Source organism: Haliotis rubra, unplaced genomic scaffold, assembly GCF_003918875.1.
Source record: "Haliotis rubra isolate DU_JTF1 unplaced genomic scaffold, ASM391887v1 Scf815, whole genome shotgun sequence".
NCBI lineage: Eukaryota > Metazoa > Mollusca > Gastropoda > Lepetellida > Haliotidae > Haliotis > Haliotis rubra.
In genome coordinates this window covers 318,220-345,240 of record NW_025767541.1, presented here as the reverse complement: position 1 = coordinate 345,240, position 27,021 = coordinate 318,220, and the positions used below count along the sequence as shown (strand labels likewise).

General features: G+C 42.8%; 2 protein-coding genes across 2 annotated transcripts in view; one reads left to right on the top strand and one right to left on the bottom strand.

Moving 5' to 3' along the window:
* The window catches only part of LOC124261909 (ankyrin-3-like), a 29,240-nt gene extending 5,556 nt beyond the window's left edge, over positions 1 to 23,684 (bottom strand). Inside the window, exons 1-19 of the mRNA XM_046696271.1 lie at positions 23,477 to 23,684; positions 20,800 to 20,875; positions 19,721 to 20,126; positions 18,913 to 19,011; positions 16,967 to 17,074; positions 16,677 to 16,775; positions 15,959 to 15,997; positions 15,094 to 15,204; positions 13,439 to 13,549; positions 13,017 to 13,121; positions 11,921 to 12,019; positions 10,798 to 10,896; positions 9,297 to 9,524; positions 7,336 to 7,434; positions 6,663 to 6,761; positions 4,712 to 4,810; positions 4,390 to 4,497; positions 3,827 to 3,937; positions 2,924 to 3,028 (exon numbers count right to left, since the gene is read on the bottom strand). Of these exons, the coding sequence (XP_046552227.1) occupies positions 2,924 to 3,028; positions 3,827 to 3,937; positions 4,390 to 4,497; positions 4,712 to 4,810; positions 6,663 to 6,761; positions 7,336 to 7,434; positions 9,297 to 9,524; positions 10,798 to 10,896; positions 11,921 to 12,019; positions 13,017 to 13,121; positions 13,439 to 13,549; positions 15,094 to 15,204; positions 15,959 to 15,997; positions 16,677 to 16,775; positions 16,967 to 17,074; positions 18,913 to 19,011; positions 19,721 to 19,834 (1,833 nt within the window). The 5' untranslated portion in view covers positions 19,835 to 20,126; positions 20,800 to 20,875; positions 23,477 to 23,684. The remainder of the gene's footprint in view (positions 1 to 2,923; positions 3,029 to 3,826; positions 3,938 to 4,389; positions 4,498 to 4,711; positions 4,811 to 6,662; positions 6,762 to 7,335; positions 7,435 to 9,296; positions 9,525 to 10,797; positions 10,897 to 11,920; positions 12,020 to 13,016; positions 13,122 to 13,438; positions 13,550 to 15,093; positions 15,205 to 15,958; positions 15,998 to 16,676; positions 16,776 to 16,966; positions 17,075 to 18,912; positions 19,012 to 19,720; positions 20,127 to 20,799; positions 20,876 to 23,476) is intronic.
* Positions 23,273 to 27,021, top strand: part of LOC124261910 (sodium-coupled monocarboxylate transporter 1-like) — a 29,883-nt gene continuing 26,134 nt past the window's right edge. Inside the window, exon 1 of the mRNA XM_046696272.1 lies at positions 23,273 to 23,317. The gene's annotated coding sequence lies outside the window, so the exon portion shown is untranslated. The remainder of the gene's footprint in view (positions 23,318 to 27,021) is intronic.

Here is a 27,021-nt window from a genome sequence, read left to right as displayed (position 1 = left end):
TGTTCATCAACAAGAGTCTACTTACTGCAGCTGGTACAGGGGTGTTTATGAACAAGAATCTACTTACTACAGCTGGGACAGGGGTGTTCATGAACAAGAATCTACTTACTGCTGCTGGTACAGGGGTGTTCATCAACAAGGATCTACTTACTGCAGCTGGTACAAGAGTGTTCATCAACAAGAGTCTACTTACTGCAGCTGGTACAGGGGTGTTCATCAACAAGAATCTACTTACTTCAGCAGGTACAGGGGTGTTCATCAACAAGAATCTACTTACTGCAGCTGGTACAGGGGTGTTCATCAACAAGAGTCTACTTACTGCAGCTGGTACAAGAGTGTTCAACAACAAGAGTCTACTTACTGCAGCTGGTACAAGAGTGTTCAACAACAAGAGTCTACTTACTGCAGCAGGTACAGGGGTGTTCATCAACAAGAGTCTACTTACTACAGCTGGGACAGGGGTGTTCATGAACAAGAATCTACTTACTGCTGCTGGTACAGGGGTGTTCATCAACAAGGATCTACTTACTGCAGCTGGTTCAAGAGTGTTCATCAACAAGAGTCTACTTACTGCAGCTGGTACAGGGGTGTTCATCAACAAGAATCTACTTACTTCAGCAGGTACAGGGGTGTTCATCAACAAGAATCTACTTACTGCAGCTGGTACAGGGGTGTTCATCAACAAGAGTCTACTTACTGCAGCTGGTACAAGAGTGTTCAACAACAAGAGTCTACTTACTGCAGCTGGTACAAGAGTGTTCAACAACAATAATCTACTTACTGCAGCTGGTACAGGGGTGTTCATCAACAAGAATCTACTTACTGCAGCTGGTACAAGAGTGTTCAACAACAAGAGTCTACTTACTGCAGCTGGTACAGGGGTGTTCATCAACAAGAGTCTACTTACTGCAGCTGGTACAGGGGTGTTCATCAACAAGAGTCTACTTACTGCAGCTGGTACAAGAGTGTTCAACAACAAGAGTCTACTTACTGCAGCTGGTACAAGAGTGTTCAACAACAAGAGTCTACTTACTGCAGCGGGTACAGGGGTGTTCATCAACAAGAGTCTACTTACTGCAGCTGGTACAGGGGTGTTTATGAACAAGAATCTACTTACTACAGCTGGGACAGGGGTGTTCATGAACAAGAATCTACTTACTGCTGCTGGTACAGGGGTGTTCATCAACAAGGATCTACTTACTGCAGCTGGTACAAGAGTGTTCATCAACAAGAGTCTACTTACTGCAGCTGGTACAGGGGTGTTCATCAACAAGAATCTACTTACTTCAGCAGGTACAGGGGTGTTCATCAACAAGAATCTACTTACTGCAGCTGGTACAGGGGTGTTCATCAACAAGAGTCTACTTACTGCAGCTGGTACAAGAGTGTTCAACAACAAGAGTCTACTTACTGCAGCTGGTACAAGAGTGTTCAACAACAATAATCTACTTACTGCAGCTGGTACAGGGGTGTTCATCAACAAGAATCTACTTACTGCAGCTGGTACAAGAGTGTTCAACAACAAGAGTCTACTTACTGCAGCTGGTACAGGGGTGTTCATCAACAAGAGTCTACTTACTGCAGCTGGTACAGGGGTGTTCATCAACAAGAGTCTACTTACTGCAGCTGGTACAAGAGTGTTCAACAACAAGAGTCTACTTACTGCAGCTGGTACAAGAGTGTTCAACAACAAGAGTCTACTTACTGCAGCTGGTACAGGGGTGTTCATCAACAAGAATCTACTTACTGCAGCTGGTACAAGAGTGTTCAACAACAAGAGTCTACTTACTGCAGCTGGTACAGGGGTGTTCATCAACAAGAGTCTACTTACTGCAGCTGGTACAGGGGTGTTCATCAACAAGAGTCTACTTACTGCAGCTGGTACAAGAGTGTTCAACAACAAGAGTCTACTTACTGCAGCTGGTACAAGAATGTTCATCAACAAGAGTCTACTTACTGCAGCTGGTACAAGGGTGTTCAACAACAACAGTCTACTTACTGCAGCTGGTACAAGAGTGTTCATCAACAAGAGTCTACTTACTGCAGCTGGTACAAGGGTGTTCAACAACAAGAGTCTACTTACTGCAGGTGGTACAAGAGTGTTCATCAACAAGAATCTACTTACTGCAGCTGGTACAAGAGTGTTCATCAACAAGAGTCTACTTACTGCAGCTGGTACAAGAGTGTTCAACAACAAGAGTCTACTTACTGCAGCTGGTACAGGGGTGTTCATAAACAAGAGTCTACTTACTGCAGCTGGTACAGGGGTGTTCATCAACAAGAATCTACTTACTGCAGCTGGTACAGGGGTGTTCAACAACAAGAGTCTACTTACTGCAGCTGGTACAAGAGTGTTCAACAACAAGAGTCTACTTACTGCAGCTGGTACAAGAGTGTTCATCAACAAGAGTCTACTTACTGCAGCTGGTACAGGGGTGTTCATCAACAAGAATCTACTTACTGCAGCTGGTACAAGAATGTTCATAAACAAGAATCTACTTACTGCAGCTGGTACAAGGGTGTTCAACAACAACAGTCTACTTACTGCAGCTGGTACAAGAGTGTTCATCAACAAGAGTCTACTTACTGCAGCTGGTACAAGAGTGTTCATCAACAAGAGTCTACTTACTGCAGCTGGTACAAGGGTGTTCATCAACAAGAGTCTACTTACTGCAGCTGGTACAAGGGTGTTCAACAACAACAGTCTACTTACTGCAGGTGGTACAGGGGTGTTCATCAACAAGAGTCTACTTACTGCAGCTGGTACAAGAGTGTTCATCAACAAGAGTCTACTTACTGCAGCTGGTACAAGGGTGTTCAACAACAAGAGTCTACTTACTGCAGGTGGTACAAGAGTGTTCATCAACAAGAATCTACTTACTGCAGCTGGTACAAGAGTGTTCATGAACAAGAGTCTACTTACTGCAGCTGGTACAGGCGTGTTGAGCTGCAAGAGCTGCGTGTGAAGGAAGTTAGTGTTGCCCTTGCGAGCCTCCTCAAGGATGAGTCTATGGACATCGGAACTCAGCTGGTCCACACATGCAACAGGACAAACTATACCATCAACATGACCAACTAATCCAGATAGAACATACTCAAGTGTTCTGCAGCTCACTTGAATGATTCTTGTATATGTATAATGCTTGATGATATTGGTCACACTGCAAAGGTTAACCAGGAAAAAAAGGAGCCCAGGATACTTACACATAACAGACATTCTAACTGATTGTCTATTCTAACATGACACATGTCATTGGTTCCCAACTACGCAGATCGATGCTCATGCTGTTGACCACTGGATTGTCTGGTCCAGACTCGATTATTTACAGACCGCCACCATATAGCTGGATTATTGCTGAGTGTGGCGTAAAAGTAAACTCACTCACTCACTCTATATCAGATTGGAACTCTTTGAGTAATTTTAGAGCTGACACTTGTGGGATCATATTCAAACAATGATAGTTTCACAGAGCACAAAACATATTGACGGTGCAGCAATATATTAAGCATGTGAGGTTGATATCTTGATAAGAAAAATTAGTTTATGATGGTGTCTTCTGCCAAACCAGGTGAGATTAAGGGAAAATGAGACGAACATCATGAGAGTGATTAATTCTCTTATATGTGTCATGTGGCTGCTACTACAAGTATTGACTTCTGACAATTTTACAGTTCTAGCACACAAATATAATACTGCAGTGTCAGATTGCTAACCCTCTCAGACAAAGTGTACAGATTCTCAGGCCACCAGTCCTGGTGCTATCTCCTTACCGCTACAGGTATCTCCAACATCATAGTACACTTATACAGCTACTAAACACCCTACCTTTCTGATACTGTCAAACTCCTCCATCTGCTGTGAGAGGGAAACTTCACCAATAGCTGTCAATATCTTCGACTGGACCTTCTCTGCAATTTCTTCCACATAATTCATTTTCTGGAAATAATTACACTTATCTGAATATGAAAAATGTGTTCAAAGAAACAACCCAGAAGCTCAGGTCTCAACTTTAAACTAAAAACAAGCAAAAACAGACAACCCTGTCCAAGAAATGCGTTAGGAAATACTAGACAAAGCAGAACAATTACACTTTTAAAGCAACTGAGATTCTAGTCAGCATGCCAGTGTCAAAATAGTAAAAGATACTATCAGGGTATTGTTAGGTTCAATTGTTATCCAAAACTTTTAAAAATGATAATTATTTCTTCATAAAAAAATACCAATTAAAAGATGGTCAAAATAAGCATGTTTTCAATCTAACAACCTTACTATATTTCATTTATTTTGGTAATTATGCATGACAATATCTAGGACAAGTTCATCTGTACCACAAAAACAGAACACTCTCCAGCCAACTTCCTGTTCCTGCTTGACCCCAACTGCCCTACCTGTCCTGACGGTGTGAAGGGTCCCAGTCTGTTACACCACATCAGCAGGGTGTTGAGGGCAGCTACACACCGCTCCTGCACAGCAACATCAGCACAGATGAAGTCACCCTGAAAACAGAACAGTCATCAGGAAATGGTCATATATACGAGTAGTGTCAGGTGTTTCCAAATCTAGTGACAGACGTCAAGTATTAGCCTATGCATATGGGATACAGTGACATGCGTCAACCATAGTAGAGAGCCTGATCTCCTCATATCATGTTATTCGCCTCTTAAAACACATGAAGATCAGTTCTAACACGTCGGTGTAACACATACTTACTTTGATAGCTATATCAGGATCTGCTCCATGAAGAAGCAATGTTTCAATGAACGCTGCTTGGTTCTCCAGACAGGCAATGTACAATGGAGTCATGCCATCCTGAATGTAGGAAACACAGGTTAACACAAAATCAATGAACTTGAAGTATGCAGAAAACACAGAGTAGGCTGACAAGAATGTGGCTTAACAATGGACTGAGAACCTTTGCACCTCCCCTCTCCATTCATCATAACTTCAGGCCAGTCAAGGGCACAATGGATTGAGAACCTTTGCACCTCCCCTCTCCATTCATCATAACTTAAGGCCAGTCAAGGGCACAATGGACTGAGAACCTTTGCACCTCCCCTCTCCATTCATCATGACTTAAGGCCAGTCAAGGGTACAATGGACTGAGAACCTTTGCACCTCCCCTCTCCATTCATCATAACTTAAGGCCAGTCCAGTCAAGGGCACAATGGACTGAGAACCTTTGCACCTCCCTCTCCATTCATCATGACTTAAGGCCAGTCAAGGGGCACAATGGACTGAGAACCTTTGCACCTCCCTCTCCATTCATCATAACTTAAGGCCAGTCAAGGGTACAATGGACTGAGAACCTTTGCACCTCCCCTCTCCATTCATCATAACTTAAGGCCAGTCAAGGGCACAATGGACTGAGAACCTTTGCACCTCCCCTCTCCATTCATCATGACTTAAGGCCAGTCAAGGGTACAATGGACTGAGAACCTTTGCACCTCCCCTCTCCATTCATCATAACTTAAGGCCAGTCAAGGGCACAATGGACTGAGAACCTTTGCACCTCCCCTCTCCATTCATCATGACTTAAGGCCAGTCAAGGGTACAATGGACTGAGAACCTTTGCACCTCCCCTCTCCATTCATCATAACTTAAGGCCAGTCAAGGGTACAATGGACTGAGAACCTTTGCACCTCCCCTCTCCATTCATCATAACTTAAGGCCAGTCAAGGGCACAATGGATTGAGAACCTTTGCACCTCCCCTCTCCATTCATCATAACTTAAGGCCAGTCAAGGGCACAATGGACTGAGAACCTTTGCACCTCCCCTCTCCATTCATCATAACTTAAGGCCAGTCAATGGCACAATGGATTGAGAACCTTTGCACCTCCCCTCTCCATTCATCATGACTTAAGGCCAGTCAAGGGCACAATGGATTGAGAACCTTTGTACCTCCCCTCTCCATTCATCATAACTTAAGGCCAGTCAAGGGCACAATGGATTGAGAACCTTTGTACCTCCCCTCTCCATTCATCATAACTTAAGGCCAGTCAAGGACACAATGGATTGAGAACCTTTGCACCTCCCCTCTCCATTCATCATAACTTAAGGCCAGTCAAGGGCACAATGGATTAAGAACCTTTGCATCTCCCCTCTCTATTCATCGTAACTTAAGGCCGGTCAAGGGCACAATGGATTAAGAACCTTTGTACCTCCCCTCTCCATTCATCATAACTTAAGGCCAGTCAAGGACATAATGGATTGAGAACCTTTGCACTTCCCCTCTCCATTCATCATAACTTAAGGCCAGTCAAGGGCACAATGGATTGAGAACCTTTGCACCTCCCCTCTCCATTCATCATAACTTAAGGCCAGTCAAGGGCACAATGGATTGAGAACCTTTGCACCTCCCCTCTCCATTCATCATAACTTAAGGCCAGTCAAGGGCACAATGGATTGAGAACCTTTGCACCTCCCCTCTCCATTCATCGTAACTTAAGGCCGGTCAAGGGCACAATGGATTGAGAACCTTTGCACCTCCCTTCTCCATTCATCATAACTTAAGGCCAGTCAAGGGCACAATGGACTAAGAACCTTTGCACCCCATCCCTAATCCTCATAGCTCAAGGCCAGTCAAGGGTAAAATGGATTGAGAACCATCCCCACTGAAACCATTCAAAGGAAGGGAGTTGTCTGCCCCTTCTGAAGACATACCTCGGACTGGTTGTTGATGCAGGCACCATGATTCAGCAGAATCCCGAGGATATCAACATGGCCGTGCCTCGCAGCACAGTGCACCGGGTCTATACCACGCTGGAGAAGATAACAGTAGGCAAACTTTACTCAACACAATACTTATGTTACTTCCAATAGTGAACCGAAAAAGAAATAATTCTTAACTTTTCAAAAAGTATTCACAAGCTAAGATACCTAACACAATCACAAAGACAGATCCACGATTTTGAAAATATGTGTGTGTGTTGTGTCTCGTTGGCACATAAGGCATCTAATAATAAAACACTTTGTATATTCAGCAGGGCACGATGTCATCCCTCAGATAACATCCTTACCTTGTCATCTTGCTAATGGTGTTGCTAATGGTGGTCATGAGGACCTTGGATCAGATGGTTCCTGGTTTTGAATCACTTTATGGTAATAGGCAACTTTATTACAGCTACAACAGTCAGTGTTAATTCACTGAGACAAATTTGCAGAAAATGTTGCTGACTGACAAAAGTGAGGTTGAAACTCCAAACTGTGTATCTGTTTCATCAAACTCCGTCATATGAGTGAGTGAGTTTAGTTTTACGCCGCTTTCAGCAATATTCCAGCAATATCACGGCGGGACCGTCATATGAACATCAGTTCTGACCTTGACTTTCATTACCTTTGACTTGTAGTGGATGCTTGCATTTCGACTGAGCAGTTCATTCAGGATGGCCGTGTGTCCTTTCATGCACACCAGGTGAATAGCCTTGGCTCCTTGCTGTAAACAGACATGCAGACCAGGGCTTGATTTGAGAGAGCTTAACCTACTTGCACCAGGTGCAACCTATGATAAAAACCTAGTGTGACCAGCCAAATTCCAGTTGGAACGTAGTGTGTTAAAATGTCAGAGATTTCGGTGCACATAAACATATTTCCGTGATGTAGAACCCATGAAACCATAGCAACACAGAGACAAAGATGATCCCTGTTTACAAGAGCTGTCATAGCCGAAATGTGTATATGAATAGCAATATTACAGTGCCATAGCTATTCAAAGTTTAGAATAAAAATAAGCTGACATATTTATGCTTATAACGTTAGATGCATTGTTGATTTATTTCTCAAAAATTGTAAACACTCATAACTAGGTTGCACTTTGTGATATTGTGTTGCACCAGTGCAAGTAACAAAGCAATAAATCGAGCCCTGACAGGTCAGTTGGATGCTGATCGTAAACAGACATACAGGTGAGTTGGATGCTGGTAGTAAACAGACATACAGGTGAGTTGGATGCTGGTCGTAAACAGACATACAGGTCAGTGGGGTACTGGTCGTAAACAGACATTCAGGTCAGTTGGATGCTGGTAGTAAACAGACATACAGGTCAGTGGGGTATTGGTCGTAAACAGACATACAGGTCAGTTGGATACTGGTCGTAAACAGACATACAGGTCAGTGGGGTACTGGTCGTAAACAGACATAAAGGTCAGTTGGATGCTGGTCGTAAACAGACATACAGGTCAGTGGGGTACTGGTCGTAAACAGACATTCAGGTCAGTTGGATGCTGGTAGTAAACAGACATACAGGTCAGTTGGATACTGGTCGTAAACAGACATACAGGTCAGTTGGATACTGGTCGTAAACAGACATACAGGTCAGTGGGGTACTGGTCGTAAACAGACATAAAGGTCAGTTGGATACTGGTCGTAAACAGACATACAGGTCAGTGGGGTACTGGTCGTAAACAGACATACAGGTCAGTTGGATGCTGGTCGTAAACAGACATACAGGTCAGTTGGATGCTGGTCGTAAACAGACATACAGGTCAGTTGGATACTGGTCATAAACAGACATTCAGGTCAGTTGGATGCTGGTCGTAAACAGACATACAGGTCAGTTGGATACTGGTCATAAACAGACATTCAGGTCAGTTGGATACTGGTCATAAACAGACATTCAGGTCAGTTGGATGCTGGTCGTAAACAGACATACAGGTCAGTTGGATACTGGTCATAAACAGACATTCAGGTCAGTTGGATACTGGTCGTAAACAGACATACAGGTCAGTGGGATACTGGTCATAAACAGACATACAGGTCAGTTGGATACTGGTCATAAACAGACATACAGGTCAGTTGGATACTGGTGGTAAACAGACATACAGGTCAGTTGGATGCTGGTCGTAAACAGACATACAGGTCAGTTGGATGCTGGTCGCAAATAGACAGACATATGGGGCCCTGTTTCACAAAGCTATCGTAGCGCTACGACTGTCGTAAGTCTATGCTACAGTATAGAAGGTACGATTACTATGAGAGAGCTTTGTGAAACGGGGCCCAGGTCAGTTGGATGCTGGTCGTAAACAGACATATGGCTGCAGCTTCAGGACTGAAAACATTTCTTTGTTTGATTGTCGTTTGTTTGTTTGGTAAGACTTTTTACAGCATTATTAGAGGCTGTCTGTTATAATAATCAAATGTGGAGGATCCAGTGATTAACATCATGAGCATCAATTTATTGAAATGGAACACAAGGACGAATCCGCTCAGTCAGTCAGTCAGACTTCCCATACCATGCAGGACTTGCTGAAGAACAATTCTATCCTAGGTCGTCATGGTAACCCCAGAGTCAAAACTCACGATACTGGTGACTTTGTTGGGGTCAAAGCCCAGCTCGTCTATGCACATCTTCACTTGATCCAAGTCCCCACTGTAGGCCGCCCGCAGCAACATCTCATCTGGCTTGGTGTCCAGGTAGTCACTGTCGATGTTGGCTAAAGGGGGCGCTGCAGGACACAGGGACAAGATGGTTTCTATGACGACGACGTGTTCCATACTGAGAGCAATGCCAAGGGGAGTCATCCCACACTGCAACAGACACCTAGTGTCATGTTACCATGGTTACTGCCCAAACGTTTGTTCAAGCATTTCGGATTAATTGATAACTTGATGGTAATGACAGCATAAACATAAAAGCAAGCACGATACAAATCGCATATAATGGTAGACAAAGGTTGCTCAGTATTATTCTCAGACTCTCACGGAGGAACATCATCGGGTTCCCAGTGGGAGCTGTCATTAGACTTGACGACCTACCTTCACTGACAGACATGGATCTGCTCCCGCCTTCAGCATCGGGTTCCCAGTGGGAGCTGTCATTAGACTTGACGACCTACCTTCACTGACAGACATGGATCTGCTCCCGCCTTCAGCATCGGGTTCCCAGTGGGAGCTGTCATTAGACTTGACGACCTACCTTCACTGACAGACATGGATCTGCTCCCGCCTTCAGCATCGGGTTCCCTGTGGGAGCTGTCATTAGACTTGACGACCTACCTTCACTGACAGACATGGATCTGCTCCCTACCTTCACTGCCTTCAGCATCGGGTTCCCGGTGGGAGCTGTCATTAGACTTGACGACCTACCTTCACTGACAGACATGGATCTGCTCCCACCTTCAGCATCGGGTTCCCGGTGGGAGCTGTCATTAGACTTGACGACCTACCTTCACTGACAGACATGGATCTGCTCCCGCCTTCAGCATCGGGTTCCCGGTGGGAGCTGTCATTAGACTTGACAACCTACCTTCACTGACAGACATGGATCTGCTCCCGCCTTCAGCATCGGGTTCCCGGTGGGAGCTGTCATTAGACTTGACAACCTACCTTCACTGACAGACATGGATCTGCTCCGCCTTCAGCATCGGGTTCCCAGTGGGAGCTGTCATTGAGACCTTCACCTTCACTGACAGACATGGATCTGCTCCGCCTTCAGCATCGGGTTCCCCAGTGGGAGCTGTCATTAGACTTGACGACCTACCTTCACTGACAGACATGGATCTGCTCCAGCCTTCAGCATCGGGTTCCCTGGTGGGAGCTGTCATTAGACTTGACGACCTACCTTCACTGACAGACATGGATCTGCTCCCGCCTTCAGCATCGGGTTCCCGGTGGGAGCTGTCATTAGACTTGACGACCTACCTTCACTGACAGACATGGATCTGCTCCCGCCTTCAGCATCGGGTTCCCGGTGGGAGCTGTCATTAGACTTGACAACCTACCTTCACTGACAGACATGGATCTGCTCCCGCCTTCAGCATCGGGTTCCCGGTGGGAGCTGTCATTAGACTTGACAACCTACCTTCACTGACAGACATGGATCTGCTCCCGCCTTCAGCAGCAGCCGGACGATGTCCTCCTGGCCCTCATGGGCAGCAAAGTACAAGGGGGTGAAGCCAGCCTGGTCAGTTAATATACACATCATTTACTCCAACAGAACTAACAAAGCATATTCGAAACACTGCCTGAAATCCACCATTAGGCCAGACCAATTTTATTTCTTGTTTTACGGATCTGCCGGTCGTATTTTTTCTAGAATAAGAAAAAATATTAAAAAGTTAATTTTCCCTGCTCAAAAAATAAAATCCTAATGTTTTATTGGTCAAAACTGTAAATTTACAAGAAAGTTTCTTTAGATTGTGTTTTGCCCCACAGACACTTCAAAAATTGCCAAAAGTAAAATACTTTTAGCATTTATTTATTTTTATTTTATTTTTTCCCCTCCTGCCTTTAGGTTTTCTGAGTACAAAAATCTGTAAAACAAGAAATAAAATTGGTCTGGCCTTACTGGTCAATGACAGATTAACTTACTCAAGCATGACTAAAATATACTTCCCATCAAAAGTTTAGACTCACATAAAACACTCACTATATGTTATGTATATATAAATGGTTACATTGAACATTGATTTCTCCACTAACTTGGGGGAACTAACTGCAAACCTAATGCAGATGAATTGCACCAGGATCATGCATCAAATTGCTGCATGTGCGTTTTGGTGTATAGTTTTGTGAAGAATTTGCCAATTTTCACTGATTTTTATCATTTATTGAACTCATGACAATAATCTTTTCAACGTTACGAATTTGTTTCACAATATATCAGTTCATATGTAAACAGTACCTTAAACAGTATGGAATATTTTGCAAAATTTAGTTCAGAACAGTTTCCGGAAGTAAGTGGCTATATTTACCCTAGAGAGTCTTAACTTTTGATGGGTAGTATATATTATAACCTGAGTTACAAATAAAATCATAATTAGTTTGTTCAAGTGAGCAACTAATTACTGAGATACTGAAAATAGTTATATCAGGACAATCACTTTAAAAACTGTGAACAGACACATTTTGGCGTGAGATGTGGGTATCCTAATATTTAATTTAAGTAGAGTATGTTTTAAAGGTTCGAGTAATTTCTGTCTCACCTCTGTCTTGATGTTGACGCGAGCTCCGTGGTTCAGTAGGAAGTGGACACTGTTCATGTTTCCACGGAGACAAGCCAAGTGCAGGGCCGACAGACCCACCTGAACAACATCCACAGATACATCACCAGCTTAGTGTCTTACACAAACAGAGCCTTCCACAGATACATCACCAGCTTAGTGTCTTACACAAACAGAGCCTTCCACAGATACATCACCAGCTTAGTGTCTTACACAAACAGAGCCTTCCACAGGTACATCACCAGCTTAGTGTCTTACACAAACAGAGCCTTCCACAGATACATCACCAGCTTAGTGTCTTACACAAACAGAGCCTTTCACAGATACATCACCAGCTTAGTGTCTTACACAAACAGAGCCTTCCACACATACATCACCAGCTTAGTGTCTTACACAAACAGAGCCTTCCACAGATACATCACCAGTTTAGTGTCTTACACAAACAGAGCCTTCCACACATACATCACCAGCTTAGTGTCTTACACAAACAGAGCCTTCCACAGATACATCACCAGTTTAGTGTCTTACACAAACAGAGCCTTCCACACATACATCACCAGCTTAGTGTCTTACACAAACAGAGCCTTCCACACATACATCACCAGCTTAGTGTCTTACACAAACAGAGCCTCAACTGAGGCCATCCTATGCCAAACATAAGTTTCATATAACAGAGATACAGAAATGATTTGTGGAGGATAACAATATTCTAGCTGGTTGCAACAATATGTCAGGGAGTGAGTTTGGTTATTTTTAAGCCGCTTTTAGCAATATTCCAGCAATATCACGATGGGGGACACCGGAAATGGGCTTCACACATTGTACACACTAGCATGACCCATGTATGGTATGACTCCATATCTTACTAAGAAAGTGTAATCCCAAATAAAACATATTTTCCATATCATTGTACAGGCATTCACAATTAAACTCTAAACAATAACAAAAGCCTTCTTTCAATCATTTCTGGAAGGGTCACACCAAATTAAAAGCTTTTCATACAAATAATTTGTCTGCAGAAAAAGAATTCCGAAGTGAAATATGAATGAAAACAACTCAGCAGAATGAGTCCACTTACTGGTGTGGTAGCATTGACATCTTGGTTGCTGGAGAAGGAAGCCATCTTATCAGTTTGGCCAGCTTCTGCAGCCTTAATGAAGTCTTTGAGAGGTAAATCTGGCAGCTGTATCACATCAGAATAAACAAAGACTGACAAGTATTATCTACATTGTGGACACTTACAATGTTCAAAATGACAACTAATAAAATACATTTCTTATTAATCTTGTTCCTAACATTTCTCCTCTGGTGTATTCACAGATGATGAAAAACAAAAACATCCCTGACCATGACCATAAATGACAAGCAGAGTTAATAAAAAGGACACCCAAGACAATGCAACAAACCAGCTGAAATCTGTTAGCTGGGTCTAAGACTTCAGTCGGCAATACAAATTTCTCTGAGACACTTCCATGGTGTAACCTGACTGTGAAGTCGTACCTCGTTGAAGCCGTCCATCTCCTGCTTCTGTGCCATGGTGGCCAGGTTCTCCAGCTTGTCCATGATGCTGCTACGGAGCGTGGCAGACGTACTTGGCGTGTGGTTCAACAGCTGGAAGATCAGTGTGGAGATGGAGGTAGACTGGATGAATTTATTCATTCATTTGTCTATTTCTTTCCAACTTTCATTTGTTGCATGTTAATGTTTCAAAAGAAAGCCAAATATCTAAATGAACCAGAATCAATTGCAGCAATGATGTTTGTCCATTCTAAGTAAACTTAGACTCAGTATTATTCATTACACTGCTATACTGAGTCTAACAAAACCTTGTGGAAGGTCGCGTCAGATAACCTTTCCAATTGACCAATCAGAACACAGCTTACCAAATCGCGAAAGTTGACATTCGCACATACCTTTTTGAACTTTTACCTCCAAAAAGTTTGTTTCGAACTAATCAGAATGCTATTTTCCGTATGATCGGTTCGTAGTGAGGCACGCCATAGCAGTGAGTAAAGAGTCGCTGAAAATAGCGATTTGTAAGTATTCAAGCAAGTCAGCTTGCTGAAATATTAGCTAATGATAGCCATGTCATCAGAAACCCCAAAGCGTATATACTGCAGGGCAAATATCTGTGTTTTATGCAATTTTCATTTGTTGGAAGATCAATTTGTAAGTCCCGCCAAACCCTAAATAGTAGCTTTTGTCTGATCGGTCAAATCTGTTCGGCCATCTCGGTTTGATTGGACGGTCATAGGTCGCTAAAAGGTTATCTGACGCGACCTTCCACAAGGTTTTGTTTGACTCAGTATAGCAGTGTAACGAATAGTACTGAGCCTTTGTTTACTTAGACTGGATTTTTGTCTGATTTCTGTTTTGTTTTTTCTCTGTTTGTCTGTCCATCTGTCCATTTGTCCATCAGTCAGTGAGTAGCTGTTAGCCTGTAAATTATTAGCTCAGGAACCAGGCAAACTAATGATTGATATTATGATCACCCTTCCATGTTATGACACACAATGATTTGACCACACAACCTGACACCCAATCCCCACTTTAGCATAAATCTTGACATTCAAAACTATTCTAATTTTTAATCACTATCACAGCTTAAGTCTCTTGTCCACTCTGACAGGCTAAAGTTGTGTTTACAAGCTTTTTGTAAACAGACAATCAAGATATTAATATTGTTTGCATATTTCCATGTCATTCCCAGAGCACAATATGATAGTCAATCAACAAAATCAACAAGCTACCTGAGATTAAGTTACACTTGTGACATCATTTCATTGTCTGCTCGCTTCATTATTTTTCAGGAATGGAGCGATGCGTATACCAGTTTCAATTGTAAGACCTTTATAGTTCATACTCATTTCATTACATGTGGCTTTTAAAATTACCAGTACTTTGGATGTAATTTAAGTAGGGTAATATTCTTGTAACTCGCCATTCTTTAAAAATAATGTGCCTCGGCGCCATTATTTTTAAGGAAATGGAGAGTTACACGGACATTACCCTCTACTTAAATCACCTCCTCAGACTAGCACTAGTATCTATTCTAAGCCGGAATTCCCTTTGGAATATTCCAAGAATATCATATGTCTGGCACCAATATGATCCTCACTTTGAAAGACCTCATCATCTGATTATGTGTGTCCTACCTCGTCCACTCTGTCAGGTGCGAATGGGCCAAGTCGATGGCACCAGAAGATGAACACACTGAGAGCCTCTGCATTACCCAACACCATAGCTATGTCAGAAGCCTTCATCCTCTGCAACATAAACACTGAAGTTCTTGAAAGGCTTTTAGAAGTTGGACGAACATGAATACATGACACAGTTTATGGATAAAAACTTCTTTTTATTGCTAGTACAATATTTCACAGTAAATTCTTGCTCCTTCATCTGGTGAATGAATAAAACAAAGGTGTTATCCATAAAACATGGCAGGTGAGGTGAGGTGAGGTGAGGTGAGGTGAGGTGAGGTGAGGTGAAATTGGGTTTACGTCGTGCTTGAAAATAATTCGCTCATATGACGATGTGCATGAGTGTGTATGTGTATGTGCGGCTGCTTGCACTAGCCCAGACTTAAGCTGGTTTTATAGTGCTAGCTCACTGAGATACCATGCCGCAGTGAAGCATGAATACCCCACTCAGACACATTATACTGACTCCGAGCTGACCAGTCCTTGTTCTATCCATTAATGCGGAGTGACAGGCAGGGACCAACAAGTACCATATTTTAATGTCTTATTTATAACGCGGTCGGGGATCGAACCCGTGACCTACCGCCCTCCGGGCGGATGCTCTAACCACTACACCACGGAGGCGGTCCAAACATGGCATGTAAACATAAACATTGTGTGTAATCCAGGCTTATCACTATTGATTATGATTATATGTCAAGATTACAAGTAAACAGATGCATGCTGTAACAGTAGTCTCGAGGGTTGTGTTGCCAGTGGGAGGCTGGATAAGGGTACAGTACATATTCCCATGTTACAGCTTTAGTTAGATTATACTCACACACTGAGCCAAGCATGGTGATGCATCATCCATGGGGACCTGCAATAGATAGTTCACTTGTTAACACTGGGATACAGACATGGGCTGGTTGTGATGTCACTCCAGCAGGAAGGCTGTGGTATCTGAGGACAACAGGGGAGGTAACTACAGGATAGAGGACAAAAGGGACGTAACTACTAGGTTCAGGAAAAGAGGGAAGATAGCTCCTGGATACACGACAACAAGGGAGGTAACTACAACCAGTGTATGAAATAAGCCAAAAATCCATCCAGACATCAGGGCTGATAACTTCAAAATGTTACCAGCCCAAAATGGATTTAACCAGACCAGACACCCAGATATGCTGAATTTGCTCAGATGTATGGAACAATTAAAACATTTACCAGATCATTGGGCTGGCTAGCTGTAAATTTAGACCGCCCGTCAGAAATCTAGACCATCTCGGGCGGTCAGACAGGCCTTATTTCATACACTGCTACAACATATAGGCAGGTGGTGATATCACATATACAGGATGATTGTGACATCATACATATCTGTGGACAACAGAGGAGTTAACTACATGATATATAAGAGAATGGGAGGTAGCTATGAGTTACAGGACATCAGGGGGGGTAACTACAGGTAACAGAACATCAGGGGAGCTAACTACAATATATAGGAAGACAGGCGAGACAACAACAGGATACAACATCAGCAGAGAATGTAGCCACATCACCTCCATCTCCCAGAGAGGGTCTGCTCCGTGCAGCAGTAGCTTCTCAATCACCTTGTAGTGGTTCTGCTGGGCGGCCAGATACAGGGGCGTATACTTTGTCTGTCAATCAGGGAACATCAGTAAAGACAACAACTCACAAAGCCAGGATGTTGCAAGGAAACTAGATTCAAAACATCTAATATAGTATCATCAAATCAGGAGTCCGTGAATATATTTTATGGACTGATAACGTGTATATTCATCTGCATCAGAGTCGGCAGTATTCCAGCTATGTTGCCAATGGTACTCACATGCAGCATTGACATGACAGAGTCGATCTTCAGGCCATACTCCAGCAGCAGGTCCAGCATCTCCTCATCCCCCACCATAGCCACTGTGTGGACACACGTCACACCTCGCTGACATGGAAACATACAAGTGATGAGATATGTGATCTACAGCTGATGTCTGCCCCTCCCTCCCTCCTGGGATCTACAGCTCATGTCTGCCCCTCCCTCCCTCCTGGGATCTACAGATTATGCCGACTCTCTCAACACACACCCACCTCTGATCTACAGCTGACGTCTGCCCCTCCCTCCCTCCTCTGATATACAGATAATGTCGACTCTCTCAACACACACACACCTCTGATCTACAGCTGATGTCTGCCCCTCCCTCCCACCTCTGATATACAGATAATGTCCACTCTCTCAACACACACCCACCTCTGATCTACAGCTCATGTCTGCCCCTCCCTCCCACCTCTGATATACAGATAATGTCGACTCTCTCAACACACACCCACCTGGGATCTACAGCTGATGTCTGCCCCTCCCTCCCTCCTGGGATCTACAGCTGATGTCTGCCCCTCCCTCCCTCCTGGGATCTACAGATTATGCCGACTCTCTCAACACACAACCACCTCTGATCTACAGCTCACGTCTGCCCCTCCCTCCCTCCTGGGATCTACAGTGGATGTCCACTCTCACAACACACACCCACCTCTGATCTACAGCTGACGTCTGCCCCTCCCTCCCGGCTCTGATATACAGATAATGTCCACTCACTCAACACACCCACCTCTGATCTACAGCTGTCGTCTGTCCCTCCCTCCCACCTCTAATATACAGCTAATGTCCACTCACTCAACACACCCACCTCTGATCTACAGCTGACGTCTGCCCCTCCCTCCCACCTCTGATATACAGATAATGTCCACTCTCTCAACACACCCACCTGGGATCTACAGCTGACGTCTGCCCCTCCCTCCCACCTCTGATATACAGATAATGTCCACTCTCTCAACACACCCACCTCTGATCTACAGCTGACGTCTGCCCCTCCCTCCCACCTCTGATATACAGGTAATGTCCCCTCTCTCAGCACACACCCACCTCTGTTCTACAGCTGACGTCTGCCCCTCCCTCCCACCTCTGATATACAGGTAATGTCCACTCTCTCAACACACTCACCTGGGATCTACAGTTGACGTCTGCCCCTCCCTCCCTCCTGGGATCTACAGATAAGGTCCACTCTCTCAACACACACCCACCTCTGATCTACAGCTGACGTCTGTCCCTCCCTCCCACCTCTGATATACAGGTAATGTCCACTCTCTCAACACACCCACCTGGGATCTACAGCTGACGTCTGCCCCTCCCTCCCACCTCCTCTGATATACAGCTAATGTCCACTCTCTCAACACACTCACCTGGGATCTACAGTTGACGTCTGCCCCTCCCTCCCACCTCTGATATACAGGTAATGTCCACTCTCTCAACACACTCACCTGGGATCTACAGTTGACGTCTGCCCCTCCCTCCCACCTCTGATATACAGCTAATGTCCACTTTCTCAACACACCCACCTCTGATCTACAGCTGACGTCTGCCCCTCCCTCCCACCTCTGATATACAGCTAATGTCCACTCTCTCAACACACCCACCTGGGATCTACAGCTGACGTCTGTCCCTCCCTCCCACCTCTGATATACAGGTAATGTCCACTCTCTCAACACACTCACCTGGGATCTACAGTTGACGTCTGCCCCTCCCTCCCACCTCTGATATACAGGTAATGTCCACTCTCTCAACACACTCACCTGGGATCTACAGTTGACGTCTGCCCCTCCCTCCCACCTCTGATATACAGCTAATGTCCACTCTCTCAACACACCCACCTGGGATCTACAGCTGACGTCTGCCCCTCCCTCCCACCTCTGATATACAGGTAATGTCCACTCTCTCAACACACTCACCTGGGATCTACAGTTGACGTCTGCCCCTCGCCTCAGCAACTCTTTCACAATGTCTCTGTGGCCTTCTTTCACTGCCATCAACAATGCTGTCATATTTCTCTGAAAACAAAGATTTTAATTGCCTACAGTGACAGACAGAGTTTACACTGAACTAAGCAGTAAGCAATATTTCTGCATCTGCAAATAATCAAGTCTGGACAATGAGCCAATCTTTTTACAACTGCAGTATTTCTTTACACTATTTTCCTGTAACATTTATCAAACCAAGTAATCTGAACACACTGTGTGTCCTAAACTCAAATATAACAAGAAAAATTGATAACAATAACAAATACTTAAGACATGTGAAGCATTGTTCTAGTCTTTCGAGAGTCTTGATGCATATTAAGAGGGCACAAGGTAAGATTTTAGTTATCACCCGACATTATTTCCTCCTACTTGTTCTGTTTGCAACCAGTATCCATATTGTAAATAGTAACAGGATCAGTAGCCCAGACCGCAGTGTTGTATTTATTGTCATGGCGACTGATGACATCACAATTGTCTGCCAAATGTAGCAGGGCATGGAGTCATCCCACAGATGACATCCTTACCTTGCCAGCTTTCAGACAAGGTTAACCTCTTTGGTCATGTGGACAAGGTGTCCGACTTTGGATCAGAAGGTCCATGGTTTGAATCCTATGGACCCTCTGATCCAGAGTCCAGCACGAGACATGGAAATTTTATCGTCCGGTAAATTATGATGCAGATTCATTGGTATGATATCTCCTGAACCCTGTTTGGGAAGAAGTATAAAACCCCATCCTACCGGCGGTGCTGTGAAGTTAGGATCCCCCCCAGCATCCAGGTACCGACACACGCCCTCCATGTCTCCTGACTGAGCGTTAAGGAGGAAGGTGATAGCTGCCTCAGCACTGCTCATGATGGTACTCCAGCCTCATGCAACCAGGCCCGACAGTCACTTCATAGCATTCACTGAGCCTTGGAGATGTTTCTCAAGTTGAAGTAAAGACATCATGTCCTTCACTTTCCATGCAACTGTTTGATCCTTTGCTGATCTGCTGCCAATGATTACTGTGTTCGTTTTATGTTGTCAGGGAAGTAGCTTTGCACATGACCATCTGACACAAGATTCTATGTGGTTGGATACTTTCCTCTGGTTACCATGGTAACACATACATAGCTATGCAATTACAATCTTCCTTTTTGATTGTCTGGAATGAAAAATAAGACATTAATGTTTCATTAGGCTACACAAAATTAGCTGTTTGTTTGAACCATTTAAGCAGCAAAAATATCTTGATGCCAGGAGACATAATTCAATATCACTTTCTAAAATATGAACAACTTTATTACAGTTCAATTTCTTGTAAAACAACATAAATCAGTGAGGTGAATAAAAATTACAAATATGGTACATAATTTGATTATGCTGAGTGAGTGAGTGTACATTGAAGTCAGATCAGCTTTGTTTCAGCAATATATCGACACTGAGTTTATAGCTCATATTTACATATTCTGATATTGAGAAAGATAATAGCATATGTGCAACTCATCATACATTTAGTCGTCAGTTGACTTTAGCCATGCATACTGACACATTTAACTGCTAGGTATTTGATTGGTGTACTATTTGACCATTTTCCTGTTACTGCAATTGAAACAAAATTACAGCCCTGAAAAGTAACTTTTATTTGTCCATTTCCTATGATTTATTTATCAACATAGATATATGTATGGACATGTAATATCTGATTAATGGATACAAAAAACTGTGGTAGAGGTCCTACAAAACAGGTAAGGTCAAGTATGTATTATTAGCATCACACATTGTAGATTTTATATTAAACAGCAAGTGTCGAAGATATATAGAACAATTGTACCTACCACTTAAACTTCATTCTTCTGTGATATCTGACCCCAGGAATTAGTCTATCTGGCTTTGATTGGTTGACATCAACGCCTGAAATTATTAAATGCAGGGTCAGGTGACAAGTAAACAACAACATTACTAAGGACTATAGCTCACCAAGAACATTGAAAGAGGCACCTTGTTCACCACTGTAAGCACTGGGATCCAATGAGCGTCCTCCGAAAACTTCAAAACCAATCTGTCAGTCATCTTTTGTACTAGTAAACTGAAAATTGACATGACTGTCCATAATTCTTATCACATTTTATTTTACAGAAAAGGGAAGGGCTTTCTGTTAATTTTCAGTTGATCAGTTTCTCTTTAGGGACCGTTCATAATTTATGGCTAGGGGGGAGTGATGATTTTATGGAGAAGCTTGTACAATGTGAATGACCCCCCCTAAAATTTATGTACAAAATAAGTGACCCCCTTGCATGTCATGTACAAAATCAATGACCCCCCACCTCCCCTTCCCATAATTTCTAAGCATAATTTTAAAATATTATGTACAAAATTGCTGACCCCTAGTACATGTGTACAGAATTGATGACCCCCCAGCTCACCAGAACAAAATGGGTGACCCCCTTAAAGTCATCATCACCCCCTGCTTCATCAGCCAGGGGTCTTTAGTAACCAGAAAACATCTTTCCACATGTCTGGCTCTCATTGGATAGAAGGGGGCCCTGCTTCATCAGCCTCTTTAGTAACATGATCCCACATGCTAGTGACATGCTTGTGGCATGATAGTGACATGATAGTGACATGATAATGGCATGCTAGTAAGTAGTGGTAGCTAACCAAAAAGCTAGGACACTGGTCACAGTCAACCTTGACCATGGCATGGGAACGTTTCAACCACTAGACTTCACCTCAGCCGTTTGGTCAAAATTACAGGTTTGCATTGTTTTACGTTAAATGATGCTTTTGATTAACGGTGTTACGGTGCTTTTTCTTAATGTATTTCACGACTTGTCATGTCTACATGAAGTTTTTTAATATAATATGTCGACCATAGACTTGTAGAAATATTTACTTTTGCTTGTGAGGTAATATATTTATTATAAAAGGCAGGCTGACATAACCATCTCATTCAATTCAGATATTTATAACTCATGAAGATCCAGGTTAGAATTGATCTTTAGTAACCCATGCTTGTCGTAAGAGGCAACAAACAGGATTGGATGGTCAAGCTTGATGACTTGGTTGACACATGTCATCGTATTCCAATTGCGTAGAACAATGCTCATGCTGTTTATTACTGGATTGTCTGGCCCAGACTCGATTATTTACAGACCGACGCCATAGAACTGGAATAACGTTATGGGCTGCGTAAAATTAAACTCACTCACTCACTGACTCAGATATTTCTGCTGTTATGTGGTGAAGTGGCAACAGGAACTGACAACTATTTTAATGAGATTTGCCAACATTATAGGAATTCTTGACACATGAAAAAGATTTTACGTATTTATGAAAACGTGAATGAGTACAGTGTATAGTTTCAACAAAACTTTGAAATATTTAAAACATGTCTGACCTGACTGAATTGACCTCAGGTATTCATTGAGAGCTATGGCCACTTGATTACACACTGCCCTTTCAATTGGTGAATGATATACATGTACTCAAAAGTCAAACTGAATGTTTCATTTATAATTCAGTCACAGCTGTTCATGAGAGTGTATGAAAGACAAAATCATGTAGAAGTCATACATATGTTTATAACTCAAAAAAACAATTGTGAAATGATTTTCTTACGATGGAGGTGATATGTCTGTTTTCTAAATTGCTAGTTATCTGAAAAAGTTTATGCTTCTATGATGGTATACATTTTTGCATATCATCAGATAACATAAAAGTTATTTCATAAGAAAATATAATATATTTACTTATCTATCCATCCATTTATTTATTGATTGATTTATTATTTTTTTAAATCAAGCATTTGTTTGTTGTATTTCACATGTAGTATGTTCATTTATCTATTTTATTTGAAGATGTTTAAATATAGCAAGCATTTGTGGTATTTCATTAACCTGTAGGACTTTACAATATTCTCTTAAAACTGATGAAAGCTGGATATATTTGCTTGACATTTGAGAATGCTGTTGTAAATGAACTCAATGTTAACAATTTGCATTGTTATTACAATAACCTTGTACGTCCGTTTGATCGTGAAATTTTCTTATTTACTTAAACAGGTGAAAACACTTAACAGTCCAGTAGGTCTCCACAGCTGGTACATTAGTAATGATCAACCTACAAATGAACAAAATAGTCCCCAACTTCCTCACATATTACAGGAAATACTGTCACAGAATCAAGAAACAGAGTCAAACCAGACATATACAAGTCATAATCATGTCATGTAATTATAGCGTTTATCATATGAAAATGTTCTTATTTTTTAATAAAACTGCGGAATAATCTCATGAACTGGTGTTTCACCTTCGCCTGGTCCGCACCTCAAAACCGTGATGTAGCATAACGTGCGTAAGTATATATCTTGTCTTTGGTGTGTGAGACGGTTATTTTCCCCATGTGTTTGCCTTGTTATAACGTCATATTGATACGACCCTCATACCTAAACCCACGTGGAGTTGTATTGCATGTTGTGTGCAATGCAGTGATTATCTCACCGTGATCACCTACCAGTTGCCATGCTTGTGGAAAACATGTTTTTTCTCAACCGGACCGATCTCGTGTGTTGAATGTCGATACTTGTATGACATTAGCACTGGGTTCCTATTTCGTACTGACAGTACAGTCAGGGTGGACTACACTCCGCGCCGTGATTCGATTGAATCACTGATTTTCCATATTTTCAAGTGAAAAGTCACTGTTTGCATCCCGATAAGTGAATCTAAGGGAAGTCACTCTGAATCATCTTGTCGCTGCATAGTGTGTATCGGTAGAGTGCCCCACTTACCCGATGCGTGGCTTGAGTGTTTTTGTTTGTTTGTTGGTACCTCCCTGGATGCCAGAGGCACATACATGTCTCTTAACCATCACTTTGGATTCGAAAAAATTCAAAATATATATCATGCACACAAATACACTTCACAGTTTTGAATTCTGGGGGATTTTTTTTGTTTCTTGATATCCTGTTCCCAATCATCTTAGATAAAACATATTTTTGACATGTTACACAGTGTTATTTATGTTATTTTTTTTACTTAACAATCACCAATATTCCAGCTAGATGGCGGTGGTCTGTAAATAATCGAGTCTAGACCAGACAATCCAGTGATCAACATCCAGAGCAACGATCTATGCAATTGGATACGATGACATGTGTCAACCAAGTCAGCGAGCCTGGCCGCCCATTCCTGTTAGTCGCCTCTTGAAAAAAAATGATATTCAAATTTAAGGACTTACTGACAACTCACTTTAAATGTTAAAGTCGTCGCTAATATGGCGTGTTAGTATTAAGTAACGTTTCAATACTTGAGCATATGTTTTAGTTTGGTCACATTGAAAAGCATATTATATTTTCGAATATATTCCCCAAAGTGTTCTTTGTCTTAAAAAGTCTGGCATGACAATTCTTAGGACATCTGACTCTTGTTTAAGAGATATTTTGTAGCCATAAAAAATTTGTCATTTATGCAGTTTTCCATTTGACTATGTCCAAACATTACTGCACCTATGAAATATGGAATTAGACTGATATACATATAAATGCAATCGTGAAATGTATTGAAGTCAGCTTCATTCATGTACAGTATTTATCAATATTGCGCACACTGAAAGAGATATCAAATTATGTAATGCATACTTAAGCATGAAATTGCTTGAAAATATGTAATGCATGAGTAATTAATGCATGTGCATATTCATGCATGAAAATATGTAATGTTTTGTAACACATTTGTATAGTCATATTCGGAATAGTGTATTTGGGCATCTGCAGACAAATTTGTGCATCGGTATATCTTTCAAGCCTTTGTGCTCCTTTGGATTCCACGTTATTTACCTAGCTATATGTGAGAAACATTCGTGCTGTGAAACCTCGGGGGACAGGGACATTGGCATAACTTTTGGCAGGTAGGTTTCAGGTGAATAATGAGGGGCAGTGGGGTAGCCTAGTGCTTAAAGCGTTCGCTCGTCACCGGGTTCGATCCCCACATGGGTACAATGTGTGAAGCCCATTTCTGGTGTCCCCCGCAGTGATATTGCTGGAATATTGCTAAAAGCGGCGTAAAACCACACTCACACACTCAGGTAGAAATGGCGATTGAGTTATAGTCATGAATTTTAACTGCAGATTAAGAACCTGACCGAAATGGATGTACTCCGAATGTTTATGGTGTGTAGATGTTGTTAATATGTTGATAAAAGCAGCGTAGATTCCAACTCACTTTAAAGATATCCATTGTCAACATAATGTGTAACCAAATCGCTGTGCACAAGAGATCCTTCCCTTTGGTTTTGTTTGTTTAACGCCGCACTCAGCAATATTCCAGCTATATGGCGGCAGTCTGTAAATAATCGAGTCTGGACCAGACAATCCTGTGATCAACAACATGAGCATCGTTCTAAGCACTTGGGATGCGATGGCGTGTGTCAACTAAATCAGCGAACCTGACCACCCGATCCCGTTAGTCGTTTCTTGCGACGAGCATGGGTAGCTGATGAGCAATTCTATCCCGGATCTTCACGGGTCTCGTCACACAACGAGCAACACTGTAGAGTGTATAGCTGAACAATATACCACTGATCAATGCGAAGATCCGGGTTAGAATTGCTCTTCAGCAACCCGGGCCTGTTGCATGAGGCGACTAGACCCGTGAAGATCCGGGTTAGAATATTGATCATCAGTACCCCATGCATGTCGTAAGAGAAGACTGACGGGATCGGGTGGTCAGGCTCGCTGACTTGGTTGACACATGTCATCGGTTCCCAATTGCGCAGATCGATGCTCATGCTGTTGATCACTGTATTGTCTGGTCCAGACTCGATTATTTACAGACTGCCGCCATATAGCTGGACTATTGCTGAGTGTGGCGTAAAACTAAACTCACTCACTCATGAGATCAGACTCGTAGACATAGCGGATACATGTTGTGGAATCCCGGGATGGCATGGTCCTGCGTCGAGTATATCCTTGGTGTCATACAGACTGCATATAGCTTACTATCACATAGTTGGAATGTTTCTGCATGCATAGCCACCATAACCCAATTAATTCTGAGTTGCTTCCGTAAAATATCCATGAACATATTAGATAGCCGAGTAGTAAAAGACCGCCTGCGTGGTGTATTGGTTAGAGCGTCCGCCGGAGTGCGGAAGGTCGCGGGTTCGATCCCCGACCGCGTCATACCAAAAGACGTTAAAATATGGCACTTGTTGGTCCCTGCCTGGCGCTCGGCATTAATGGGTACAACAAGGACTGGTCAGCTCGGAGTCGGTATAATGTGTCTGAGTGGGGTATTCATGCTTCACTGCGGCATGGTACCTCAGTGAGCTAGCACTATAAAACCAGCTTCAGTCTGGGCTAGTACAAGCAGCCGCACCTACACATACACACGCATGCACGTCGTCATATGAGCGAAATATTCTCAAGCACGACGTTAAACCCAATTCCACCACCACCGAGTAGTAAAACAACACTGTGCCGTGTTACCATATGTAGACATTTCAACTTGCATCACCAACACAGTCAGTCTATTACTTATAGATGCTGCGCTGGCATGAGACACCTACGGTGGTGGATGATTGGATCAAGTGTCCATACGTGTGTGCCTCACGCGATGATTGCTTATAATATCAACCACTGGTTTGACCACATACAATCCGCACTGATATGGTTGGATATTGCTGACACTCGCTCGCCCACTCTCATTCACTCGCTCTCACTCACTCACTTGCTCTTGAAACCCTCGAGCATGTATTTATTTAAATACCACTGCGGCGCCCCTGCCTCCGCTTGAGTATCCCGCTGATTCACTCCCGCTATGCTCACATTCCTCTATACCTTAGACTTGCACAAGTATGTAAGGTAATAATTATTAGTTTAAATGAAAGTTTCTAAACATGTAACTAACAGACTGGCGTCCTTGTACTGTCCGTTTATCTAGACTTGCCTCTTGAAACACTGTTAAAGGATAGAATTACTATACATCCACGGACTTGGCATTCAGTCCAGTCTTGGAGCAAGGCTATCAATACCTTGTCAGCTGCTTTAATGGAGGGGG